At 35.7% G+C, this 12,042-nt stretch overlaps 1 protein-coding gene across 1 annotated transcript in view; it reads left to right on the plus strand.

Annotated features, from left to right (window-relative positions):
- LMO3 (LIM domain only 3) overlaps nucleotides 1-11,536 on the plus strand; it is a 57,292-nt gene extending 45,756 nt beyond the window's left edge. The window contains exons 3-4 of the mRNA XM_065921996.1: nucleotides 165-290; nucleotides 11,265-11,536. Of these exons, the coding sequence (XP_065778068.1) occupies nucleotides 165-290; nucleotides 11,265-11,370 (232 nt within the window). The 3' untranslated portion in view covers nucleotides 11,371-11,536. The remainder of the gene's footprint in view (nucleotides 1-164; nucleotides 291-11,264) is intronic.
- Nucleotides 11,537-12,042: the final 506 nt, after the last annotated feature.

The following is a 12,042-nucleotide window of genomic DNA, read 5'->3' on the forward strand; positions in this document are numbered from 1 at the left end:
GAAAGGTCAACTGAATGTGTATCACCGAAGAATATTTATGTATACACGTAGGATAAAACTCACTTGTGTATTGATAGTTGTACAAGGTATTATTAGCATCTTCTCTGGTCACCAAATCAGATTTCCCTGCAAGAGTCTGAAAAAAAAAATGTTTACTGTTCTAGGCTCTTCGGAGTAACGGGAAACTGTGCTGCTTGCAGTAAGCTCATCCCCGCCTTTGAGATGGTGATGCGCGCGAAGGACAACGTTTACCACCTTGACTGCTTTGCATGTCAGCTTTGTAATCAGAGGTAAGCACCGATCATTCTGGCTTCTAAAAAAGTGGTAAATCCCCCTTTGCTGGCTGTGTGTTTCATGGTGGGAATTATTTTAGTACCCTTTACTTAAAGCAACTTATCTCAGCATTTTTGTTTTCTGCAACAACTCATTCGAGGCTAGAAACACATCACTGAGGAGAAAGGTCTCAATTCTATCCTGTCCCTCAAAGAACTGCATCATAGAACAGGATATGATAGGAGATGAAAACAGGCATATGAAAACTTTATAGAAAACTTTCTTTTCTTACTCATTCTTTTCTCCTGTTTTTCTTTTAAAAAGCAAATTTAAAATATCTTTACTACTTGAGCAAACAAATTTGCAGAGGAAAACATACAGAAATTTATGGCAAGCAGTGTGTATTCATCTTATTTCCCTTGTATACAGTTGCTCTATCTCTTGATTTCTTATCTTGAATTTTAATCTTGTTGTATATGTACTTTTAAAGTTGCTTCAAAGCTCTTTGGGAACTAGGTTGGATATAGTTATCAGTATCAGAGAGGCAGCATTGAAGGATGAAAAGGATGTTACAGAGGGGATCTAGAAACCTAAATCCTAGTCTGGACTCTCCCTAACAAGATATATGAGCATAAACCATCTTAGTCCCCTGGACCCCAGTTTTCTCCTTTATAACAAAATAGAGTTAGATTAGTCCATCTTAGAGAACTCTCTTATCTCAAAGTATTATGATTTCATTCCATTTTTTCTAAAGTGAAAATTATAACTTTTATTTCTAGTGGGAGCTATATACTACGATGCCTGTTTTATGTGATAAATGCAGAGGATACTAAAATATTAAAAGATACATCATCAAAATACATTTCAAAAATTACTGTGCTTGATGGAGTTTAATGAAAAGAAATTCAGCATGTGGGTGAAAACCCCTGAATGTAATAAATATTCAGTTAGTTTTGTCCAGTTCTCAGTTACTCTAATTGGCCTTGTTTTACTGTCAAATGCAGTATCTTCTTATGAAGTGCTGTAGGGTAATGGAAAGAACATGTATTTACAGTAATAACTGGATTCAGATTTCAGTCCCACCATGAACTGGCTGTTCAGGCTTCAGTTTGTTGCTTAATTTCTCTGAGTTTGGTTTGTGCATCCTTAAAATGCAGACAATAATGCCTATCCTGCAGATTTTGAAAATTAAATGAAAAAAAAACTTACAAATACGAAGAATATAATAGGTTCTCAAAAATCAGTTTTTACCTTGATATCTATGGTTTATTTTTAACCATATAATATTTCACTAACTTGGTTTTTACATGAGTTATCTCTTGCTAAATGTAGATGTTCAGAATGTTGTCCAATATACTTCACGATGTTATTGACCCAGGAAATAATCCAAGAAGTCACCTTGCAGCATCTTGAGTCTTCCCAACAGATGTTTGGAATCATAGTAGGTTGATTCAGTCTGTGGTGACATTTAGCCAAAAATAAATTGGCATATGTACATATTTTTGTTATAAAGATAGGAATACAAAAATACAAATATCCGCACATCCTTATAGATTCATTACCATGCATATGTATGTCTTAAAGGTATATTAGTAGTAAATTTAGAATTTTTTTGTTTACTTATCACATTGATCCACTAAACATTTACTAACAATAGAGATATCTTTCTGTAATTCTAATATTTACTGCTTTTCTACTTACAGAATGTTACAGATTGATAGTGGAAAATTTAGAAAATAAGGATGTAAAATAACATTGTGCCATGTCTCACTACTCTGAAAGAAATTATTTCAGTGTTTTGTTGTCTAGCTAGTCATACATTTTTTCTATGCACATGTGACAAGTGATACATAACATATGCTTTATATTATATCCACACTTAAACATCTTAAAGGAAAGTAGCAAGAAAGAATCCTAATATTTGATACTTGTACTTTTTCATTAATATAGGGAGCCTTTTTACCTGCCTTTAAAAATTATTTTAGGATATTTTAAGCTTTCTTGTGTTCAGCTTTATGGATAGAGCTTCATATATTATTAAATCAGTCTTTTATCATCAAATGTGTAGGTTTTATCTTCTGGTTTTGTGTATCAGTATCATCAACTTAATATGGACTTTATAAACAAATACTCAAATCTGTGTCAAGCTAAATTTGCAGGCACATGCTTAATTAGACAAAGCATATAACAGTTTAAGGTTTATGTTATATATTGCCAAAATGCTCTTCAGAAAAATTGTACCAATTATCCTTACTCCAGAAGTGAAAAAATAATGCATTCCCTTACAGAAGTTCTAACACTGGGAATTACTATTTTAAAAGATATCCTTGTTACCTTGAGGGATGAAAGATGATATCTTATTATCATTTTTAATTAGCATTTATTTGATTACTAGTGGCCCTTTGATATTTTTCTATTAGGAAACTGCCTGTTTATTCCTTTCATCCATTTTTCTATTAAGGCAGACTTACCTATTTTATCCATGTTCTACACAGAAAATTAAAACATCATTCAAGTGCTAAGCCCAGCCTAAATTCCATTATGATGCAAAGTAATTGTAGGTTGTTAATGCTATTTACAAATCGTATATCAATTTTATTTCACCATTGAAATAAAAAGTTGCATTCACAATTAAGTTTGTCTCCTCAGTGGAACTCAGTCAAGTAAGACAAATACTCCTAAATTTTGACTCTAAAACTGTTCACCTTCTTATTGCTGCAAAATACTGTTCTAGTATCATTATTAAAGTGCCTAATATATTTCTGTGTGCGCTTCATTTATTACATGCCATAATGGGACTGCATATCTTTAGTGCTGGCTATGCACAATTAGCACTTAGTTATTGTCTTGTCACTTCCATCCCTACAAGACAAACTCCTTTAATGCAAGAAGTCAGCTAATCTTCATCAGTCAAGCAAAGCAGACGAATTGTGTTACTCTGAATCCAGAAGGTTTTCAGTACAGGAGACTCTCCTTTTACATTGATGTTTGCTTGGGGAAATCTCCCCAGTAAAGCCATTCACCACAGGAGCCTGTACTCGTAGTAGCCACATCATTGTCCAGTAGTACACCTTTGCAAGTGACATACAAAACCGATGGGTAATTTATAGGCACTTTCCCTTAAGCAAACTTTCTTGATATCTGAAATTGTGGTATCATAAATGCTTATGAGTATTATTTAGCAGTGGGAGTCCCTGCTGGCTCAGTGGTAAAGAATCCGCCGGCCAATGCAGGAGACATGGATTTGATCCCTGGGTCTGGAAGATCCCCTGGAGAAGGAATTAGCAACCTACTGCAGTATTCTTGCCTGGAGAATCCCAAACCCACTCCATTATTCTTGTCTGGAGAATCCCATGGACAGAGGAGCCTGGTGGGCTACAGTCCACAGGGTCGCAGAAGAGTCGGACACAACTTAGAGACAGAACAACAGTAAGAACAATCATTTAGCAAACCGTTTGATCTTAACTTTTAAATCAAAGCATCAGTAAGATATAAAGCATTGCTGAATGTCTAAGAAAGATAGTGAAAGGACTTCCCTGGTTGTTCCATGGTTAGGACTCCGCACTTGCACTGCAGGGGGTGTGGGTTCCATCTCTGGTTGGGGAACCAAAATCCCACATGCTTCATGGCCAAATAAAAATAAATAAATGAAATTTTTGACTAAGGTAGTAGTAACAGTGAACCTTCAGGATTGGTGGTCTTCTCTGTCCTTTAAGTAAAAGGGTATGGCTAAAAATGAGCTTCCCTAGGGGCTCGGATGGTAAAGAATCCACCTGCAATACAGGTGGCCCTCATTCAATCCCTGGATCGGGAAGATCCCCTGGAAAAGGGAATGGCTACTCACTCCAGTATTCTTGCCTGGAGAATCCCATGGACAGAGGAGCCTGGAGGGCTACAGACCAGAGGGTCGCAAAGAATCAGACACAACTGAGTGACTAACACTTCTTCACTTCATGGCTAAAAATGTGTGAATCTGAATTTAAAGGTGTCTAAAAGTATGTCTATTTTGAAAGGACCAGAAGAAGATTATTTTGAGCACCTTGTATGATAACTTGAATCTTATTCAGAATTGGGAAATTCTGGTTAATTTCTTAAAGATGAATGACCCCCCCCCCTGGAAAATTCTAGAAAGCTAAATGATGGTTTTATAAGAGAAGGAAAAAAAGTGCTCCTTTGTAATGAAATGGCCTCAAATATATATAACTGTGTGACATTTGAAAAAAAAGAAAGCACTGTGCTAGGCTCTGTGGAAACAGAGGTGAATAAATTCTAGTTTCTATCTTAGGGTTGTTCAGAACTGTAGAAGAGACTGGACATCAAAGACTCACAGAAGAGAAGAATGTAAATATCTGTTTATTAAATATACAAAACAGATCTATACTGAGTGAGGGAAGAGAGGTCTGTCCCTTTTGTCCTTCTTAGCAAAGCATAAAAAGGTTGATGTGCTGGATTTTAAAGGATTCTCTAAGACTGGTTAGGGTTAGGAAGTGTGTCTGGTTGGAGGATAGGGGAGGTGACAAAGCCTTGGTGCGGTGAGGAAAGGGTTTCCCAAATAGATGGAGCAGAGGCAAGACATGGAGGTGTGAAGCCATGTAATGTGTTCTGGAAATGAACAGAGGCTCAGAGATTGGTAGTTGTGGAGTAGTTTGGTGAGGATGTGGAGGAGTAGGGAACAGAGAGGAAATTGTGAAGGTAAGAAGTCAGTGAACTAAAGTCAACATGAATCCAAATTTAAATTATTCATCAAAAATAGCTTTGTTATTTGAAGAATTCAGTTCTAGAATAAGTCTGTCTTCACCAACATTTATGGGACACCCGCTTCAAGTGGTAGTATAGTTTATGGTGGTATTTCAAAGGGTTCAAACAAATTTTAACTCATGGTCATTTACCTCAGCACTACCACTCTGAGTGGGAAGTCTGTTACACATTCATGAGAAAATTTGAAATGCCACAGTAAATGATACACCAAAAAGTAAGTGCTTTGAAAGAGATCAGAATGCATTGATGGGAATACTTAAGGAAGGAATGGAAACTAAAAAATCTTTATTCATTTATTGAAGTATGTGCGTGCTAGGTCATATAGTTGTTGTATAATAGTGTGTAAGTTACAGGTGTACAATATAGTGTGTGATCAACTGTGTCTCTTTATGTGACCCCATGGACTGTAGCCCACCAGGCTCATCTGTCCACAGGATATACCAAGCAAGAATACTGGAATGGGTTGTCACGCTCTCCTCCAGGGGATCCTCCCACCCCAGGGATTGAATTGTATCTCCTGCATTGGCAGGCGGGTTCTTTACTATGGAGTCACCAAGGAAGCCCCAGTATAGTGATCCACAATTTTAAAGGTCATACTCCATTTATAATTATTATAAAATATTCGCTATGTTCCTCATGTTGTGCAGTATATCCTAGTAGCTTATTTTATACCTGATAGTTTGTACCTCTTACTCACCTATTCCTATATTTCCGCCCCCCCCAAAAGAAAAGAATTTCTGAAATTTAAGTAGGTAGAAAAAGGGAGAAATATCCCTGACTAGGGAACAGCTAAGCAAAGATGAGAAGATTGTCCGTAGCAAATAATAATGGTAGCAAATTCTCATACAGTGCTGATCAGATGTTTTGTTTTACATGTGCTTGCTCATTTAGTACTCAAAATAACCCAGAAGTAGTCACTATCATTAGCCTCATCCTCCAGATGAGGAAATGAAAGTATAGAGAATTTAAATAACTTGTCCAAGATTGCGCAGATAGAAAAAGGTAGATTCAAAATTTGAACCAAGAAAGTCTGGTTTTTAGTCTCTGGACTCAGATCCAGTATGAGGACCCTGGCCTGTTTCAAGGTGGGTATTTTCTTTGCTGACTGTGGTGGTGGTTTAGTTGCTAAGTCACATCCGACTCTAGCGACCCCATGGACTGCAGCCTGCCACGCTCCTCTGTCCATGGGTGAAAGTCACTCAGTCGTGTCCGACTCTTTGTGACCCCATGGACTATACAGTCCATGAAATTCTCCAGGCCAGAATACTGGAGTGGGTAGCCTTTCCCTTCTCCAGGGGATCGTCCCAACCCAGGGATCAAACCCAGGTCTCCTGCATTGCAAGCAGATTCTTTACCATCTGAGCTACAAGGGAAGCCCCTGTCCACGGCTAAGTGGATATAAATGTGAGTAGATAGAGTGGAGTTAAGTGAGGTAGATATTAAATAATTTATAGCAGGATTTGGGGTATGGGTAGTATAGTTTGGTACAGAGAAGATTGTTTCTGTGTGATGATCATCACTATGCTGTCATTGGGAAAAGACAGTAAATTTGTTCACAAGTGTACAATGAGTGTATAACGTGCACTTCTTATTGAAGTACAGTATCAAAATCTCCATCTTTTAGTAACAGAGGTATGCTAAATAGGATGGTAGAAACGTTGGAGATATGGACTAGATTCCCTTTCTTTCCCAAGTGCTCTGGAAATAGAAATCAATTGTAATTGGCAGTCACTCACCTTAGGAAAGTAAGATGACCAAGTTAACCTTTTCATTCTCAGAAAGGATGTTGCAAATGAAGGCTTCCTAGCAGAGGCATTTGATAACCTGTTCAAAACCACTCTAAGCCCTGCATTTTACAGGGATTATTTCTTAATTATACTTATTGTCTGTACTTTTCTAGTATCTAAGACCATATGAATTTAACTAGAGTTACTCCAAAATACCAGGAAATTAATTCTATGATTAATTCTTAAACTTTAGATGGTTTAATAAACTGATTGGGCATCTTTTTATTCCTTAACATATTAGGGACGGCAGAGACTGGTGGGCTGCCGTCTATGGGGTCACACAGAGTCGGACACGACTGAAGCGACTTAGCAGCAGCAGCAACATATTTTTTAAGGATGCCAGAATTAATTGAACTGACTGTATCACAAGCAGTTATGATTAGATTATAAAAAAGAATATCAGTTTATTTTCAATAATTTTAGCCTGACCTGTTAATATACATATATTCAACATCCTCTGGCCATCACTATTTTTATAATGTTTTTCTGCAAATGCTAAATCACATCAGAATCTGGTTATAGAACACTGGAAATTAGCCTTTCTTACAAAATCACACTTGTAGATCATTTTGTTAGATGTCTGATATCTGCGTTGCTGTTTCTCTAATTTTGTCATGTTTGTGTATAGAACATTTTAAAGGAGGATATCAGCTCTTGTTGCAAAGCAATCATAATCGGCTCTTAACCAAAGCTTTCAAGGCTGTTTTGTTTAAGTTTTATGTGTGTGACATTCCTCACCTGTGTTCTGTTTCATTTCGACCTTTAAATATAAATTGATACACACATAAAGTGTACTTTATTCAGTCGACAACATATTAGTAACAACATATTTCAGGAAGGAATATTTTAGATGAATTCCATTTATATCTCACTGAATGATAAACACTCTTTTTTAAAAGTTATGTAAAAGAGAAGTAGTAATACAAAAAACCTGTTTAACTTCATACCCTCCTTCTTTCCTGCCTCCAGGTAAAAGCATAGGTCTTTTTCTAAATTGCTTTCAGTCATCTATTTGCTTTTTTTTAAGTTGAACTATAGTTGATTTACAAAGTTGTGTTAATTTCTGCTGTACGCCAGAGTAATTCAGATACACACACACATTCTTTCTTGTATTTTTCTATTATGGCTTATCACAATATGTTGAGTATCGTTCCCTGTGCTATACAGTAGAGCCCTGTTGTTTATCCATTCTATATATCATAGTTTGCATCTACTAACCCCAAACTTCCAACCCATCCCTGCCCTACCCTCCTCCTCCTTGGCAACCACAAGTCCATACTCTATTATTCTGTTTCTCTTTTGTAGATAAGTTGATGGGGTCATAGTTTAGATTCCATGTGTAAGTGATATCATATGATATTGTCTCTCTTTGCCTGACTTAAGTCACTTAGTTTGATAATCTCTAGGTCCCTCCATGTTGCTGAAAATGGCATTATGTCATTCTTCTTTATGGCTGAGGAGTATTCCAGAGAGAAGAGAGAGAGAGAGAGTGTGTGTGTGTGCTCACGTACCATATCTTCTTTATCCATTCCTCTGTTGATGGACATTGAAGTGTTTCCCATATCTTGCCTATTGTGAATAATAAAAGCTTGAATCTTGAATCCAAAGAGATCAGGGTGCTTTTCATTCCTCTACCATACATGTTCTAGCTATGGAATGTTGAGCAGGTTTTTAAAATTCTGGAGAAGGTGTTAGGTTTTTCATCTGAAAAGGACAATGTTAATAAATTGGTTAGATTTAAGGAATAAATGCAATGACTATATCTATATACATATTCAGCCTTAGCACATGGTAAGTACTTTATCAGGGGTGTCTATTTTAATTACCTACATTCCAAACATTGAGGGAAGGCTTTACATACTACATTTCTTCTCTTTACTACCAGTTTAACAAAAGTTACTGATGTTGAAGACAAAAATCCTGAAGTTTCATTTTTAATATCGTGAGTAGAAGGTTGGGATTTGAACTCAATTCATTGCAAATGTCTCTCTACCTTTAATATACTTCTTATTTTAACATTCCTACGGAGTTGGTGATGGACAGGGAGGCCTGGCATGCTGCTGTCCATGGGGTCGCAAAGAGTCGGACACAACTGAGCAACTGAACTGAACCATTCATTGATGTAACTGTTTTATCTTACTCATAGAGAAATGACTCAGAGAAAGTATGAAATACATCCTATATCTTGTGTTGGGTAGATGAGAACCACAGCACTCAGTACCAAATCCCCAGGCTCTTGGTTCAGTGCTTTTGTTGATATAATTACTCTTGATTTTATTAATCTACAAATAAAATTACCTATATTTCAAGGCCCCCTGAAGGTAAGAATGGCATGACACAACATGGCAAAACAAAATTTTTTAAAAATGACATTTTTATTTGACAGCAAATAGAATTTGGAGGCTTATTTTAAAAATTAAAGCATAATTTTAGACAGTATGGAGTTGAAAAAGTACTTCTAGTTTAGTTGCTTTTCAGGAAAAGATAAGATTCAATAACATCAGCTGGAACACAAGAATATTTTATTAAAATTATTTTTGATGTGATAGTTTATTCGTTTGTTAGGCAATTCGAATTGATTTCATTATTAATATAAAGTGAAAAATTTGAATGGTAATCAAAGGTATTCTGTGTGTTATTTTATATAATCTCACATAAAAGATAAGCATCTAATTTGCCTATTTAAGCCTGCCCAACAAAAGAAATATTTCCTTTTATTCAACATATCCTAATGATCAGGATAATCTACAAAAACGGGTTTATCCAAACACCACTTTTTAAGCACAGTATTTCATGTTTATAGGTTGCAACTGATAAAAAGAAGATATACTTGAAGTCCAGACTTGAATGTCCATTGTATCCAATAGCCTTGACCACAAACAACTGCAGGATTTGAAGATCAGGGCATAGTCTGTACTTTCAATCAGCATCATCAGCAGGCAGCAATCCTGGGGAAAAAAAAGTAAATTCCACAAATAAACAGACCAATCTTCCTTTAAGAGGAAAGCTAATTCTTTTCAATCTACTTTTTTTATTACACTATTTTCCCCTCTATCTACTTAGCTAGAATAAGGATAAATTTCCAAAGCTACCCAGTTGGAAAATAAATAGGTTCACTGTTTGTCTAGCATTCCAATCTTTGCAAATGTAAATCAGCCCAACTGCTCCTCATTTAAACCTTCAACTTCACAAAACATTAAAGTGTGGCTTTCACGACACAATTTAATCTATCCACTAAGATTTCTGCCTGAACATCATTTGAAATTGACTATCTGATAAAGGGAGACCACTATCAAAGGTCAGTGAGGTCAACTTGTATAATTACAAGTAGTTTTACTGGGTCAACTCTACCAGACACTGCTGTTTGAAGGTTAAATTGTTACAATTAAAAATATATACAGATCTCCCCAGAGTTACTTTATTGTTAAATGTACCGGAAACAGCACAGGCATTTATTTCTGACCTTAATTGTGTCCAAAGTGTCACCACTGGGAAATTATACAAACAGAGCACTTATTAAAAACATTACTATCTTGCACATTAAACAATGCTTTATAGAATAAAATTCATAATTAGCTACTAGAAACTAGTTTATTTATCACATCAGTATTAAGAAGTTCATCAGGTTACTCCTTTAGGTTTAATTGGAAGTACTATAAGAAGTCCACTTACTATTTCATAGTGAACTTGCCACAAACAAAGCACCATGGCCCAGCATCTAAGTCTGATGCTAAAACAGCTTTCAGTTCAGAACAATCACTTCCAAATTACCAGAATTTAATCACATTTTAATAACAGGGAATAAAAGGAAGCTTTAAATGAGAAACTCTAAAATTGGCTCTTCGCTAATCATTTGATTCATTTTAATGTTTTTACTCTTTTTTTTTTTTTAATAAAGTGGATAAATGGGCAGTGATGAAAGCTTCCATAATCACTGCCATGAAATATTATCATTGTTTCTTTTATGTGTGTGTTAGTTGCCTAGTCGTGTCTGACTCTTTGCGACCCCATATACTGTAGCCTGCCAGGCTCCTCTGTCCATGGGATTCTCCAGGCAAGAATACTGGAGTGGGTAGTCATTCTCTTCTCCAGGGGATCTTCCGATCCACGGATTCAAACCCAGGTCTCCTGTATTAATGAGTGTAAATACAAGTTTGTTCTTTTTTTCTTTCCAATGTATGTGAAAAAAATATAACCTTTGCTGCTCAAGGTGTTTTCCTCAATGTTCTTATGATTTTTATGTATAAACATAGGATCTCAAATTTTGTGTGGAGTGTTTTATTAAATGACCTGGATGGTTTAATTTTGACTTAAAGGCAACTTTCTAAGCCAAACTTTTAAACTCAGGGAATTACCATATGAAATGATGATTAGGAAAATAAATCTTCAAAATTAGAGATCTGAATGAAGTCATCTTAACCATTTTATTTTTATAAATATTTTCAGATTTTGTGTTGGAGACAAATTTTTCCTTAAGAATAACATGATCCTTTGCCAGACGGACTACGAAGAAGGTTTAATGAAAGAAGGTTATGCACCCCAGGTTCGCTGATCTATCAACATCACCCCATTAAGAATACAAAGCACTACATTCTTTTATCCTTTTTGCTCCACGTGTATATAAGAATTGACACGGGAACCAACTGAATAGCGTAGATATAGGAAGGCAGGATGGTTATATGGAATAAAAGGCGGACTGCATCTGTATGTAGTGAAATTGCCCCAGTTCAGAGTTGAATGTTTATTATTAAAGAAAAATGTAATGTACATATTGCTGGATTTTTTTGCTTGCTATTCGTTTTTTTGTGTCACTTGGCATGAGATGTTTATTTTGGACTATTGTATATAATGTATTGTAATATTTGAAGCACAAATGTAATACAGTTTTATTGTGTTACCATTTGTGTTCTGTTTGCTTCTTTGTATTGTTGCATTTAGTACAATCAGTGTTTAAACTTACTGTATATTTATGCTTTCTGTATCTACCAGCTATTTTAAATGAGCTGTAACTTTCTAGTAAAGAATTGAAGATCAAATCTCACTAATGATACGAATAGATTAAACAAGTCTATCATCATTAAAAATACAGAAAAAGAAAGACACACAAAGCATTTTAGCAACATCCACTATTATTGCCGCTATGATTTAGAGTCTTTATCAGTGTTATCATTTATAACCCCCTATTTTCAGGGGGTTAAAGATCAGCTTTAAAAAAAATGCATAA

This window comes from Muntiacus reevesi, chromosome 1 (genome assembly GCF_963930625.1).
Source record: "Muntiacus reevesi chromosome 1, mMunRee1.1, whole genome shotgun sequence".
NCBI classification, from domain to species: domain Eukaryota; kingdom Metazoa; phylum Chordata; class Mammalia; order Artiodactyla; family Cervidae; genus Muntiacus; species Muntiacus reevesi.